Here is a 16529-nt window from a genome sequence, read left to right on the forward strand (position 1 = left end):
ATATCTCTTTTTAATCAATCCAAACAATTTATACAGGAAGTAAACTGGAAAGCTTTGTGTATGTAGGTGCTACTTCAGTGGACTAGAGTATAAGGAACACTGATTTTGAGAAATCTTGTAACTTTTTGTTTTTTTCAAAGGGATATCGAGTAAGCATTTGAACTGGAAGATATCACCATGAAACTTCCCATGTTGATTACTGACATCAAGATGCCATATTGTTTCGCATTATAAGCTTTTTTATGTTTTATTTAAGTATGGAAATCAGATTTTAGGTTTAAAACTGTGCTAATTTACACAAATGTCCACAGCAGAAATCTGAACTACCTTAAACACCTAAAAAAGATTTCAATTATCCAATAATCTCCATAAATCTTAAATATATATATATATATATATATAAAATGTAATTGTACTTTACATTTTTGGAGATGTTGAATACAGTGTTTATTGTTTTACTGTTTGGCAGAGAGCTTTTCATTAAATGCTGTTTTTGGGACTTTAAAGTTTATTATCTAACATTTTCTGCCCCTTCTTTATTAAACTGCACACATATGAATCATCTTTCAAATGTCCCCTGAACTAATCACTCTATTTTACGATGAATGCATGTTGTGCATGGATGGATGAAGTGCTACAGCTGACCTACAGTTATTATCTCAGCCTTCAGTTGATTTCAATCATCCTTGAACCAGCTTCCACCGGCTGCCTTTTTGTATGTGCAGCTTTTAGGATTACTGTGAACTTGTCACCAGCAATTTCTGAGGAATCCCATGGCGGTACACATATTTCTGGAAATGAAAGATCCTTTGACACTTAGATCTAGCTATGGATCAGTTGTGTCTCTTCACATGTTAGTCTGGCTTAAGTCAACACAAACCGAGATTTTTGCTCCCATGTAATGCACTTTGAATTGCCTTGTTGTTCAAAGGTTCATAACGGGTAGAGTTTGTCAAAAGAAAAGTGAAAGTAAACTCCAGTTTTGGAAGCAAACTCTCATTTCCAGATCAACTAACCTGACTGTTGAGACAAACAACAAAAACATGTCATATAATTTTTATTGTTATACTGTACAGTAAAACATTGTTTCTGCACTGTAAGTTGAAATATTACATTTACTGATTGAGGTGCTACTATTAGTATCTGCATACTGCACCTGTAAACCGTTTACAAGTAGAAAAATACAAAACCAGACACCACTCATCAATATGTGAGGGGGGAGACTGAAAAAAATAACACAGAACGAGCGGGGCATCATAAAGCTATAGTACCTTTTGGTGGAGAAGAATTCAACAGAATCAGGAGAGATAAAGGCAGCGTGAGATGACCTCAGGGAGCTGCTGCTGCAGCTGCTCAGAAATGAAAGGAATTGCACATATTTTCTAAAACAAGAATAAAAACAGAGTTCAAAAGGTCCAGTGTCCTTGCTGTTTTTTAAAAGCTACATTTGTGTACATCAAGTGCACTTAGCACAGTCCACAGGAGACCAAACAGGAAGAGCTGCATGAGCACATCCTGACATCCTCATTGACAGAGAAGAAGAAAGTCCACTACAAGCTCCTGGAGTGGGTGACATGAATCCAGACTGTTTAAGGCATGCATTCACAATAATGGAGTCAGGTCCTTACAGTTACAGTAGTTTGTCTGTGGAGACTTTAGAGCGGAAAAATCAAACACAAATTCTGAAAAAACACATGGTAACATGATCTACAGTCAAGAGCCACCCAGCAGTTTTTTTTTCTGAATTCACAGAACAGATTTTAAGATGCGACGTAAATAAGAAAAACACATCAATAGTCACACAAACTTTCAATACAGTGGTTGTGCTTAAGATTTTCAGTGGCATTGGTTTCCCACAAGAAAGTACAATGTGGGGCTGGGTGACATGGTTGAAATCATAAGTATATAAATAAGGATATTTTGTGTCATTAAAGTATGACACAACATGACTGATGGATGCAAAATCAGATAGAAAATTAACTGATGTTTAAACCAATGCACTGTCTCATTGCTGTGACTTACACAAGACTGAACTTCAGTAGCTCATTTTGATTCAGTTCTTAGTTACATACATTTAAATTACATGATCATATCATGAGATGATACTATATGATAAGATTAGGTTAAACTATCACCCAGCCCTTGCACACAATCAAAGAAAATGTCTTGAACAGATCATTTTACACAAACAGTTTGAGTGAGTACAGAACTTGGGAGAACGTAGTTTCTCATCCAAAAGAGCTCTATTTCACATTCTAACACACACACACACACACACACACACACACACACATGTGCACTCAGACACCCATGCTCTCTAATCTTAAAAAGTGCTGTGCTGTGCACATGTATGTTCATCATCTGAGGACTTCATCTCACTAATGTAGCACTCAAAGAAACTTAAGGCAACGAACAGGAGAAAAAAAAACATATACAACATGTAAAAAACATACAGCAGACCTCAGTTGGTGCATCATCCAAGTATTTCAGTGTGCAGGGCTGATCATGTGAGGCTCCAGTTTCAGGTTAATTTTGTTTCAGTTAATCTTGTACCGCTGACAACCACAAGAGGGCAGAGACAGACTGCATCAGTACTGCAGTCCTCCAGCTGCAGGAAAACTGAGCCTCATCTGCAGATTAGTCTCCCCTGAGCACAAGACTGGTGTCAGAGCAAAACCTCTGGTGAAAAAACACAAGGTGGTTTTCCAGAGATGTCTTAAATGTTTATCTAATGGCCGTTTCACACTGTCCATTCTTAAACCAGGGCCAGAGTCAACCCTGGGACAATTTTCCACACACACATTGTTAACCCATGGTTGACTTAAGCCCTGGGTAGTATGATTCATACTACACTTCTGCTAGCCTTGAGTTAATTGTTTGCTCAGACGAGCAGCTACTTTAACATCCTGAATTGCCTTTATTAGACTGGGACAGAGAAGGTTCAGAGCACTGGGCATAGTGCAGTGTGAAAAACCCTTAAAATCCTTTTCCAAAAAAAACAAAACAGACCATGACAGCACTCTTGAGTGTTGAATTTTGATATATATGATCTTGACTAAAGATCTAAAACAAATTAGGAATCAAAGTGTTGATACTCCAATTGGTTGATTCATGTCAGTGAAAACAACATATACAATACTAATCATGTGGGAGTATGTAAAACTCTTTAAAGCCCTTATGTGTAGGATTCCAACAATTTTCAAATCAACTTCTGGTGATATAAAATAAAAGACACTTCACTGCACAGCAATGCATGCTGCTACAGCACACGCACACATAGACACTGCACCAATTTTCAATGGGGCTGTCTATCAGAATGATTTAAAAGATGATATCATCACAGAAAGATCCTACATACAGGGGGATTAACTAGCTTTACAGTCAGACCACAAACTGCCGATACGCTCTTCTTTCAGTATCCAGCATGAGGACCGCTCCACCCTGCTGATGATGAGGACGACTGAGACACAAAGGACAGCAGTGGACCACAACTAGTTCACATTTGGAACAAGATTTCAGAGAAGGCCAACGTTTGATCTCATCCAACACAAGCTTTCAGTATCACTTTCAAGGCATCACAGATGCAAGAAATTCACTGAAAAAACATGATTGTGCCCCATGAAACAAACATGTCCCTTCAATGAATATTCTAAACGCTGTACAATGATCCTACATACTTCTTATAGGCACAGTGATGTTCATCTGCTCTGTCTGACACTACCTGGTGGGACATGAGGTGACAGTAAAACTTATATTCAGTATAAGATATGATCCCTTTTTCATATTCGAGGACAAAATATATAATCTTTGGGATGTTCAGGGAAGGAGTTATGGTCCATCCTCTTTATCCCAGTGTGTCTCTTGTCCTGATTTGTTGTGAGGCGAGTGCAGACAGGTGTGGGTGGGCATGGCCACGATGCTTTATCCCCTGCTTCACTGTCTACTGTCTACTGTTGAAGCTGGAGTTGGCGCTACTGCAGCTCTCCTCGTAAGTAGGCGGGGGCTCTGTAACACAGAGAAGAAAAGAAAACATTAATATAGTTGAAGTCCCAACATCTGTTCCTCTCTTACCGAAGTCAGCGTGTTTTGTCTCATAGGGTTTCTTTCTTCAGCCTTTCTGAAATGCTCCAACAGTTTTCTGGAGTTTTCTGCCTTTGTATTGTAAGAGTACATGCCCTCTTTTACAACAGACATTTTGACTTGTGGTTGGAAAAGCACACGCGTTAATAATAAAATGAAAACTGGCTCCGTTTTATCCAAGTCTGGCAGCAAGTCAGATGAAGGATAGATAATACCAGGACCCTAAAACTAAAGCAGCTATACGGAATTCAGCCAACATTCATCAGTGTCTCCAGTGAAAAATGTCTATAAAAGCAATAAACAACAAAACTTGGGAAACATGTTGTTGAATAGCAAAATACACTTAATTTTAGCTGGGTTAAAGATTTTAATCTTTTATCAAGAGTCTTCCTACACAGACAGGCAGTGACGTGGGATGTGGCATATTGAAGAATTAAATGTTATAGGATTATTGAGTTCAACTGTGAATGCTTCAGCAACCCACAACAAAATGTGTGACAGAACAGATCTCATGGCCTACACATTTTGTTGTCCAGATCTAAGAAAACATGCTTGTCTGGTACGTACCTCAACAAATCATCATGATTTCACAGATTCTATCAGTGAAAATGAAAATGATGATGCAAAAACAATTATTCCCACTAATTGTGTATCATATTCCATGATGTTCTTACCAAATCTTGCAACCCTAGTATAGTGGTCATCCATCTCTTCTTCTCATTGAAAATGTAAAAGTAGCTGCAGTATCTTCACTAACTGGTTTAGGGTGCATTCAAGAGCACTTACCATACAAAGGTGTTTACAGCATCACAAAACATAACTTGTGCCAATGTTTAAAATTCAGACAAAAACAAACAGTTCATACAGCAACCCAATGGTTACTTTGTTGCACACCAAAAGAAATCAATTTTCTATTTTCTACACACTGTACCTTGTATCTATACAAAGGTCAGTACAGTACCTTGCAGGTATCCATACAGGATAGATTACTTGTGTTTATCTTATTACTTGTGTTTGTCTCATCTGTTTTATTACTCATAGGACGTACAAATAGCAACACTATTACATGAATCTTCTTCTGAACCACCATCAGCCAGCATTATCTGAAATCTTCCCATTACTTGATTTGATAGTTGCCAGGACACAAAATTATATTAATAGCATCGACTTTAATAAGGAAGACAGACTCTATAAATATTACTTGGACATCACTCTAATTTGTTGAAGAACTAACCATGAGGGTAATCCCAGCTGCTGTACTCTGGAGGCAAGATGAGTGAACAGGAAGTGGGGATGGGTGTCACGTCTCCCTCAGTGAAGAAAGGTATGGTGGCCCCGGTGGACACACAGAACAAGGGAGCAGAGGCGTTGGGTCGCCTGTGGCCTGGAGGAAGTGCTGCGCCGGGCGCGTGGCTGAAGGCGCTGGGGGACATGGTGACTGGCTGACCTGAGGAATCCTGCTGAGAGTGACTCTTGGTGGGAATCTCCTCACTGGCCACGGCGCCTGCACACAGCCCCTCCTCTGGCTCCTCCTCCGCCGGCGGAGCGCTGGGTGTCACGCCTGCTGCCCCTGGCGCAATTGTCGCACCACATTGTACTGGACTGGTGGGCATGGGTCTTGACGGAGATAAGTTAACAGCAATGTTCCCGATGTAGATGGGCAGAGTGACGACCGTCTCTGGAGATTTTAGTGACACCTGTTACACAGAGACGAATTAGGAATGTGATTTAACTGAGGCTCATTACCATTTCATTTTATTTGATAAAATGTGTTCATTTGTCAGTGTTTCATTGGGCAAAATTTTTGTTTAAAAAAATAACACAAAACACGTGCACACACAAAAAAAATCAGCTTTCGGGCGAGGCTGCAGATAAGTAAGTGAACTCTCCTTTTCTCACCCTCTGCTACTGTGGCCAACATGGGAAACATAACACCACCCTTATGCTTTAAATATACTATATATTTACTATCCAAACCAGACAGTATCTGCAAGACACGTATAGCTGGTACAATATATTAGCATTAGAAGGAGAAAAGAAAAACATCAGCTTGTCTCCTCACAGAGAATCTACTCAATAACAGAAAGGAAACATTTACATTTTTACCGGCTCCTGCTGAATGAGGCCGAATGTTATAGTTCTGTAGATTTTTAAATACATTCTTTCATGTTTAAAGGCTTGAGAAAACAAACTGTATTAAATATTACAGCAAGTGAGGAAGAGTACTCTACAGCGAGTTTACAGTGAGTGGGTGTCATCAGTGATTCACAGGTTTCAATCTGGAAGCACTGAATACAGTAAACAAAGATATTATTCACCAGCGTGTCAAGAGCTGGTCTGTCAGAAAACAAACCATTATAAGCTGAAAAGTAGATGCAGTATACCTCACTGCTAAATAGCATTTGTGTTGTTCACATCAACAAAAAGCCCTTAAATCTGAACTGCTGCTGAGTATGTGTGGGCCGCAGCAGGAACAAAACAACAAACATTCAGACTCCACTAGCTGAAAAGATAATGAAGCACACACACACACTCTAACCTGAATGAAATAGTCGATGTCTATAAGGCTGCAGCCAGTCAGCGCTGACTGAGGAAGAGGAGGGACGATGATCTGCTCTCTCCACTCTGCGTGTTTCCCTGCTTTCACTCCGGCTCCCTCCACCTCTGCGATGGTCCGCAGGTCAAACACAGGCCGCTTGGTCTTATAGGTCACTTTCTAGTTTGAAACATGGACGTAAAAAGATGTTATGGTGATGTCGCACCACTTTACCCGCCTCAAGGTAATTGCAAGGAAAGATGAACCATTAATAAATCAAAAAAATCCTCTATTATCTTGAGATTTTATGTGCACCCACATGAAAGGATTACCTCCATCAATGGTTATGGTAGAAGCTTCACAGCAGAGATTTATATTACGTTTAAAGGTTATTGCCTTCTAAAATGGAAATTTCTAGAGGGCAGTGCACACTCATAATGGTGATCATTATAATGGTATCTGGGATAGGACAAAGACTATGAAGACACACATCTGTGGGTGGGAAAGGTAGGCTTATGGTCTTTGTTAAGAGCCTTGTTTGTCATTTTATCTTTATTGATTTTATGATCTAGCAATTTTTTTCTTTAGTTTTTTTTTTCCACTCAGAACACTGCTGTGTACTCAACACCTGTAATATGAAGAGAAAAGAAAGAGGAAAAGAAACAAAATCATATTTCCTGAGCTGGCTTATTGCAGCAAGAGGTTAGCCTGTTAAGTAATGTATAAAGGTAAAAAAAAAAACAACTATTACTGATTATATTCAACATTTTACCTGTATGAGACTGGCCAGTACACATCCTGTGTCCTTTCCCGACTTGTTGTGGATCTCCGTGGCTAACTTGATGATCTGACCGGGGATGTAACCTCTCAGGTCACTGCGAGCTTTCAGCATCAGGGTCCCCGTCTTCACCAGGAGGTAGCTGAACTTCTTGGTGGTCACAGCGTAACTTGGATGCTGCAGACAGAGTTAGAGGATAAATGTTTGTTTGTGCCTTGTAAACAATTAAGAAGCCTTGTTAGCTGATGCCGTGCTGATATTCTGTTCCTGCTTAGCTCCGGGGAAACCAGGAAACTCTGACAGTCATGATTGGAAGAGTGAATGATAAGTGAGTAATGCAATGAAATCGAATAAGCCTCGACCAAGGCAAAGATTGATCAAATAAGGAGGTACGTCACAATGATTAAAAGTCCTTTCTTCTTTGAGATTTACTGATCAAGAACAGAACAGCAACATTCATGTTTGTAAAGGAATAAAAAAAAAATGAAGAGACAATCAGTGAGATTTGTGCATTGTACACTTACTTCAATGTCAGGCACCTCGTTGAGGTTGAGCAGGTTGAGTAGGTAGAATGGCCTTTGGGCTTTGTAGTCTTTAGAGAAGCGAGACGTGTCGATGGCCGCCCTCACACGGTAAATGATCTTTCCAAAGGGTCCCTCGTAGGATGTTGGGGCAGCAACTGGACAGAGCATCATGACAAAGACAACAAACCAACTTATTTGACAGTGAAGAGATTGCTGTGTCCTATGTAGGGACTAAAATGCCCACATTTGATGTATTAATCTAAAGGTTTAACTTTCATTTTCTAATGTTGAAGTTTCAAATATATCTTGAATAACCCATCAAAATATGAAATGCTGCTTAAAGTAAATCATGAAACATAGCACAGACACATGTTGTTACAGCCTTTCATGTGCACAAGTACGGCAAAAACAACTGTGTATAAAGAAAGGGACAGGGAATTAAAGAAGTTTCTTCACTCCTGTTTATCAGCCTGACAGCAGCAATGACTGGCTGAGGAAAGCTCCGTTGTTGGTGTTTGTTATGTTGACTGCTGGCTGGAGCAGCTGGATAGGAAATGTATTTTCATTTCATGGAGACATTACAGCAAGGAGAATCACAGTCTCTGGTGATTATCAAATTTCGATTTACCTGAATTCAAACACACAGACACACACACTCTCCTTCCATGCCATTGCTGGCCAACGTTATCTCATGGCTAATGTAGTACTCTGGCTGTTTCAGGCACTGCATGAGTCATGCGAATAAACACAAATAATGCACTCTGTAGTCAAACTTGCTAACAACAAGGATTGCTGATATTGTGGAACATTTATCTAAATCGGACATGTATGTTCACTAAGTTCTGAAGTTTAGTACATGTTAAGTTTTTCTCGCTTTCTGACTTCCCTAAACAGGAAGTACTGGCGGCAACTGAATGAAATTCACCATTACCTTGAATAAACTTGTGGATTTCTCTGGGTTTGAACATTGTTGGATTCATTTTAATGCAGCATTTCCACATATATCTTTACATGAACACATTATTTTACAAAAGATTGCAATAATGCAATGCCTTTAAAAAAGTTGGATACGTCAGACTAAAAATGTAATAGATTATACTTTAAAATATTACTAGCAGGGGGAGGACAGAACTGGATTTGTCCTTATCCACGCAGACCTTTATCAGAGCTGTCACAAGATGTAAGTCCTTCAGACTGATTTCTGCACATCTCATCTTGCATCGAAAGGACACGGATTGTTTATGTGACTCAAAAGGACAGTGAACAAGAGGAAACGGGGAGGGAAAGTGCTGGAGGGAAGGAAATTTAAGGAGAGCGAGGTAAAAATAACTATTTGGGGAGAAAGCAGCCAGACAGACAGATGGAGAGAGATATTCAGAGCCAGGGGGAGACAAGAAAAAAAAAACCTCTTCCGACAAGTACAATCAATTTGCATATAAATTTCCAAACAGGATATACAAAAAGGTGATTAATGAGTTGTCAAAATTAAAGCTGAGCCACTCTAACCATCACTATTCTAATGTGTTCCGTTTTTTCCCCCCGCATCCTCATTCAGATGTTAATGTCAGCTAGGCAGGCAGCTGCTCCAGGGACGAGTCTGCTGCTGCTGTCAATAAGAATTAACCATGAAAGGTGGGCTGTTGAATTGTTGCAGACAGACTGACAGGGGACAGACTCAAGCACCGGGCTGAGTTTCTCTGGGGACACACCTCAGTGAGCTGCTGGTGGTTTGTGAAAGTGGCAGAGGATTGTTTAGCCTGACTTGTTCTTTTGAGCGGAGAAAGAACTTCTTCTGGCTCTTTAGCTGCTGTTTTACTTCAAGGTGCCAACTTAGTTTCAACAGGAAGTACCCCAACATCATGTTTTAAAAAGGACTTTCAGTAAGCACTTGTTTGCATTTGCATTTTGATTTGTAAACAAGATCTTGACACCTGTGTTAAACCTGGGCTACAATACATTTGTTTTCAAAGCAAGAATAATTCATGGTCCCCTCAAGATAAATCCTACAGGGTCATCATGAGGTTCACATTTTGTTTTTTTTGTGAATTGCCTCAACAACTGTGGCATGGACTGCCATGACATTTGATCTGGACAGGAGCTGTCCCGATACATTAATATTGATGATAACTGTGATACTTGTTATAATAAACAAATGATAATATTGTGTAAGTTATGCAGCACCGCTTAAATAATTTCTTCCATCTTCCTCTGTCACTTGTCATAGAAGGTAGCAGTAAAGCACCTGAACACCTGTTGCCATCCGCCATAACACAGGATAAAAAAAGAAGAAGAAGATGATGCAGTAACTAGCTAACTAGCTAACTAGCTAGAGTGCTACAACAGTGTGTGCTACCTTGGGGGAGGAAATGACAGATGAAAGTGAGACACTCTACGCACTCCCGCACCCAGGAAAAGTGAGTGTGCAAGATTTTTGTAATTCATAAAGATGAATTTGATTGATCGCATTATTATTATATTTTATGATTTTCTATTGATATTACAATAATATTGTGATCACAATTTTTTTTGGCCAGAATTACCGTGTAATAAAAAAGTGGATGGCAGCCCTAGTGGACAATAAAGCTAACCTCAGGATGAATGTAATTGTGATTCCCTGACTTTTAAAGTAGCGCCATCATCTGATGCAAATTTCAATTTGTGCAGTTACTTGGTTTATGATTTAATACCCGCAAGGCTAGCTATACCATTATACCATAACATTATATAGCTTAAACCAGCATGTTATGATTCTCTGTGTGAGATTGTTAGCATGCCGGCTTTAAGGCTCAAAGCACTGCTGTAGCTGTAGACTCAGTTTGATTTGGATGCCTAAGTTATATATGAACAACACTTCCACATGCATAGTTCCACTAAACTTTAAAATTTGAATTTTGATCTTGACTTCAGAGGCGTATAGATAAAGTAGAGAAGGAACACTTTAGGTGATTTCAATAGGTCAGGCTTTAAAGCAGCACACATTTCACACGGTTTGTCCAGCAGCCAGTAAGACCCCCAAAATCCCAAATTATCCCAAAAATTCCCTGAAACTAGATAACCAGCTTGGTTATTTGTATGAAAACAAGGATGCTTAGATAGTATGAAAATGCTCATTTACAAAGGATAAAAGTTTGAGGCACTCTATCAAAGTGTATCAATTGTTTTCATCTCCTTTATTCTGTCGTTATCGCTCTTCTCTTCCTGAAATTGTATCTTGTGTCTGTTTGGAATGAGGCCATCCACCATTTTATCTAACCCTATTTACTCCTCTAAGCGTCCGTGTACTGAGTTTATCTCAGCCTACGCCTTCCTCTTCTCTTTGAATGTCTTTGTTCCAGCAGTGAGAAATCATCAGGCAAGAACAGCACCTGATTCCTCCACTTCAGATAAATGAGCTGGGCTCTTCAGAGGAAATTATTTTAGTCCTCCAATGTGCAGCTTTGTTAAACGTACTACAATTAACTTTTAACTGGTCATCAAAAAGTCTCAATTAAATACCGATGCCCCAAAATGAGCTTTAAGTTGAATCAACACCTCTTAGTGTGTTTCAACAAAACTGAACATCATACTCTTCTCAAACACCAAAGCACACACTTTCACACACTGATGGCAGCTGAGCTGCACATCAGGAGCACACTGGGGTTCAGTCACCTGCTCAAGGACACTGTCAGGAGCTGAAACACAGCTGTTGTGATATCTGGACTGTGCTTGCCATAGTTGCATCATTAGTGTCAGTGTAAACAGTCTAACAAACATTTCAACAAACTTACGGTCTCCATCTCTCCATCCTTGAGCGGGTATAGCTTTTAAATTGCACTGTGTTTTCATGCAACTCCTGGATGCACTTTTACACTGCATTACTTGGTCACACCAGATGATTTGGTTCTGTATATTCATCCACTGGATCCTGCTTCCAGGGGACTTGTTTCAAACGTGAGATTTTGATTCTCTATCAATGTACATATATTTGCATGTGTTAGTATGTTGACATGTTTTCTACACATTAACACACATTAAAGAGGACAGAAACTTCACTGTTATCATCAGCCCATCACATCCAGTATTTTCAATCTAAATACTTAATCTAAATATATTCAGGAGCACATGTGTGTGTATGCTGTACCAGCAGGGGGCAGTAGGAGACACTTGACTCTCTGCTGAGCCACTTCTCACTTCACAGTAGTTAACATGCCCTGTGCTGATGCTCTCCCTTCTGAGGGCCTGATAGGAGGGGAGGGCAAAGCATGGGGGCATGAAGACCAATTAAACAGTGACTGCACAACAGGAGAGTGAACTAAAAATATCCTGGACCCCCCTGCGCTTCAGCCCACGCCTCAGAGAATGGAGGATACTAGACAGACAGTGTGTGATTGCCCTCACAGGTGCCAAGCATGTTCATATGATCTTATTTGCATGTCATGGTGCGGTAATTTTATGTCAGCCTTCAGGAAAGATTAACTCAGATTTATAATGTGTTTGTAATTGTTGCTGTATTGTGATTCATTTTCCTGCTAGGGCGTCACATTTGGCATCCTCTTCTCAAGTCTCTTAAACATTAACTGTGTAATGATCCCTCACACACTGCGTGGGTGCGTCTGCTTTGTGTCAGAGACAAAGGACTTTAGGCTGAGCACTTTGGAAGTACACATGCCAGAAAAAGTCCAGCGCTATCAGAGGTTATCACACCTGCGTGCTCCTTCCACTGACGTCATCTGGGCCACTGATAAAGCAAGTCCATGGGAAAACTATTAGAGGAACAGAGGCCGCGCCTCCAACATGGAAGAATGAGGTTAAACAGGTCATTGAAGTTAATCTCAAACTCACCTGGGATGAGAAACTGAAAAGGGAAAGTGTGTTCGCCCGCTGCCAGAGTTCCTGTAAAAGACAAAGTTTTATTAGCTTGACGATAATAGAAAGAAATGCTAATGACTTTTACAGGTACTCATATATTGATAGTTATCAGGATGTTGGTCAGTGTATTTATTTAGACTTTGTATATCTTGCAGTAAAAGATCAGATGTCCACATGAGGCCTCCTGTCTGTGCCGCTCACCTACTTTCCCAGAGGGAAGGTGTTTCTGAAACAAACAGGCTTTGCAGTTCAAAGACAGCCGAGCTGAGATGTTCTTTGCTGTGGACAAAACACTCGACTGAAACCAATCAGCTGGTGTCAGAGCAAGTGATAAACTGTTCGTCATGTTGCTGGCAAAGTTGGAGCGTTTCTCAGCAAAGTTAATCAATGACTTACAGGCACAAGGACAGCAGTGATCGACCCAAGACTGAGTGCATTCTTCAGCGGGTCATTGTGCCAAGATGGCCCTTATAGATTGAAGGATAAGCCTTCTACATTTTTGTTCTACATTTTTCTTACTGGCAAGACGACCTACCCTGTCTGCCCAGCATTTTCCTACTAAGACATAAATCTTTAGAAACTGCGCACACATAATCAAGCTTTTTTTGTTTTCTTTAAAAGCTGAATAATTCCCTAAAACAGCTGGATAATGTAATCTGTAGCTAATGTTATTCCAGTACTTTACAAAATGAAAGAGGATAAAATATATCTGGCCTTGGACAACCAAAGATTTGTTAACAATTACAAAAATATCAACAATAACCACACTTATTCTCTCAAGATATAGGCATTCAAAAATAATTCAGGATCTAATGCAGAGGAAAAGAATGAAATGAACATTAGGAACAAATAAAAAGTAATAAAAATGTATTTTCACACTTTAAGTTTAAGTTCAATCAAGCAGCAGTGGAGATAAAAAATAAAAACCCTTTGAAGTGCAACAATGTCAGTCTGCAAACGTTGTATTTCTGATGTTATCAGACAACACGGGGTTAAGAGAAGCAGCACTTGCTGTGTTTTCAGAAACACATGTGACATTCTGGGGAAATCAACAGGAAGTGCAATCGAGTATGAGGAGGTGTTTGGGACCAAAACAAACTATGTGAAGCACATCCTCTGAGATTAGGAATGTGTATGATAATAACCAAGCAATCCATGTGCAGTGTTCAGGTATTGTACCAGTTGGCCAAGACCATTACTCATAGTCCTTGACTTCATAACTCCGCTAAACATTTAACAAGAGCATAAAGGCACCAATAAATGCCTTTCCATCCTTGTCATACTACGAACACCTTGAACCAGTCTGGTTATTAATTCTCTAGATGCGCTGAAGGCCCAATTAAATTCTTTTAGACAGCAACATGTCTCACCTCATTAGGGACAGGCACAACTTTTTCCGTTGGTCTCAGTTTCCTGAGGGGAAGCACTGTGTTCATTTGCATCATGTTTACTGCTAGAGGAAGCAGTCATGCAACAGCCACTTTGTATATTCACCAGCAGAGAGTAGAGCTCACACAGGGGCAGAGAAACACTGTTTGAAAATACGATGAAGGAGAACGATCAACAGAGGGCTACATAAGTTTATACAGGGCAAGCTCTTTGGGGTTCTTATCCAGAGTATACAACCCTAATCTCATTTGAGTTTTCACCTCACTCAATGTCAATCATGAACACATTAAAACCAAGCACTAATGTAAACTAGTATGTTACACTTGGGGGACAAGGCAAAAATATCAGTACTATCTGGATCTGGAAGTTAAAAACATAATAGTCATCTTAAAAAAAAAGCTAAAAGTGATTGCATAGTGTAAAGGCTGCAGTATATTGAACCCAATAATCCTTATGCCTTAAAAATTAAGACTGACTGGAGAAACAGTGAGGCTGGTGGCCTGGCACCGTTCTGATCTTCTTTCACGTCTCCATTAGAGACTCAATAAATGAATAAACTTGACCACATGATTTCCATGGTGCCAGTGAAAAAGCTTCATGGGAGCTGTAGTTTTCTGAATGGCAACAAATGACTCTTCCTCTCACTTTGCAAAAATACAAATATTTCAAGGTTTCTCACTGTAGTCATAGATTTATCTTCGCATATGAGGAGTAAATGACTGATTGCATTGAGAACAAGTGCCATCAATGGTGTCAGGCCTTTTATAGACTCGTTATAAATTTTCTTTAGTTGTTTTATGCCTCACGTTGTCTGAATATAATTCAAGAAGACATATAAAAGACCTTCTACGTACTTGAAAGTGCTTTTAAAAGTCCGTTCTCATTCAGAACTGTGAGTCCCTTTCAAACATGATGACAAACAAATAATGTCTGTGCAGATATGTGTAAAGATTAATCAGTGGATAATCTAAAATATTTTAAAAAACACATGAAATTCTACAGTGAGTCCGTCTCAAGCATGGGCCGAATATAAAGCTGTCTGTTTCTAAAACAGTTCTTTAGTTAGACCTCAATCCAGCGGTCGATAAGATCTTTATTCCTTGAGGGTTATTAACTGAGCAGTGACAGGATGAAGAGTAGACACTGACATCACTGGTCTTTACTCCTCCAACCGTCAAGCATCTGTGGCATACCACATTATCAGTCAGCCAAAGTGAGCGTCGCTTGCTTTGTGTAATAGTGTGTGTGTGTGTGTGTGTGTGTGGTCGCTCGGCCCTTGGGGGCAGAGCAGCCCATTTTCAGAAGAGAATGGGATGCGAAAAAATGACAGCGATAAAGGAGAGCTCAGAGGGAAAGTGTCTGATGAATTAGTTATGTCTTCCTGTTTTTGGAGCGTGGTTCGCCTGGTGTTTTACTGAACACTGTTTGTTTGTGTGAACTAAGATGCTGAATGAGTTTTAGGCAAGTTTAGTGTTTGCACATCAGCAGGTCTTGTGGACAGGTGTGTCAATTTTCCACATATAGTAAAAGAGTTCAAGAGTTGAGGTTTGATTTCCAACTCAACTCTTTTCTTTCATTAAAGTGCTCATAATTTAATAAAGGTAGACCTTGGCTGTAAGTTTACTATATATATTTCTACTCTTCTAAAGAGTGATAAGACACCTGTATCCATGCATCATTCAGAATAAAGCTTATACAGTTGTATGCCAACAGGTATGTTGCTTTGTGAGGCAGGTGTGTTCACGTCTGTGCCTGTTTGTTGGCTCAGTTTGAGTAATCTGTACCTGCTTTGGTGCATGAGTTCCACTTCCCTGTTTGGTATATGACAGAAGAGTCCTGATTTGAATCACATACAATAAACAAAGCAGTTTTAATAACATGTATGGCCATAATATTGGCATGAATTTGTTTGCAGAACGATCAGATAATCTCTGTGAATAATTGTGCAGTTAATGTGTTGGCTTCAGCCAATTCAGCAATGTTGAATATGTGTCAAGTATATTTCATATATGTATGAATGATTAATTATTGGATTCTTGGAGCTTCTGCATTAACAAGCAGTATTTTAACGCTTTAGCTGGCATCTAGTCCTGAAGATCTCCCACTCTCAACTAATGTCACACAAAAAATGCAAATGTATGTCTCTAGAACTAATATTTGCTTTGTTCGTTCTGGGCTGCTGTGGAAACATGTTGGACTCCATGGATGTAGATATTAAATGCTCAATCTGAGGTAACAAAAACAATACTTAGTTTCAGTAATTATACAAATATGAAAACATCATAATAAATATCATATGAATCTTATGCACTATGCCTTCAATCTACAATAATACATCATATTTTTTATGTAAACTTACAAAATGCAAGTTAAC

The 16529-nt window shown here is 39.5% G+C and overlaps 1 protein-coding gene across 2 annotated transcripts in view; it reads right to left on the reverse strand.

The window, feature by feature from the left end:
- Nucleotides 1-1035: 1035 nt before the first annotated feature.
- The window catches only part of arrdc1b (arrestin domain containing 1b), a 38029-nt gene continuing 22535 nt past the window's right edge, over nt 1036-16529 (reverse strand). For both annotated transcript variants that reach the window (XM_037116527.1, XM_037116529.1), the window contains exons 3-8: nt 12740-12790; nt 7919-8073; nt 7389-7571; nt 6620-6796; nt 5315-5777; nt 1036-4005 (exon numbers count right to left, since the gene is read on the reverse strand). In XM_037116527.1, coding sequence (XP_036972422.1) covers nt 3941-4005; nt 5315-5777; nt 6620-6796; nt 7389-7571; nt 7919-8073; nt 12740-12790 — 1094 coding nt within the window. In that variant the 3' untranslated portion in view covers nt 1036-3940. The remainder of the gene's footprint in view (nt 4006-5314; nt 5778-6619; nt 6797-7388; nt 7572-7918; nt 8074-12739; nt 12791-16529) is intronic.

This window comes from Acanthopagrus latus, chromosome 12 (genome assembly GCF_904848185.1).
Source record: "Acanthopagrus latus isolate v.2019 chromosome 12, fAcaLat1.1, whole genome shotgun sequence".
Classification (NCBI taxonomy): Eukaryota; Metazoa; Chordata; class Actinopteri; order Spariformes; family Sparidae; genus Acanthopagrus; species Acanthopagrus latus.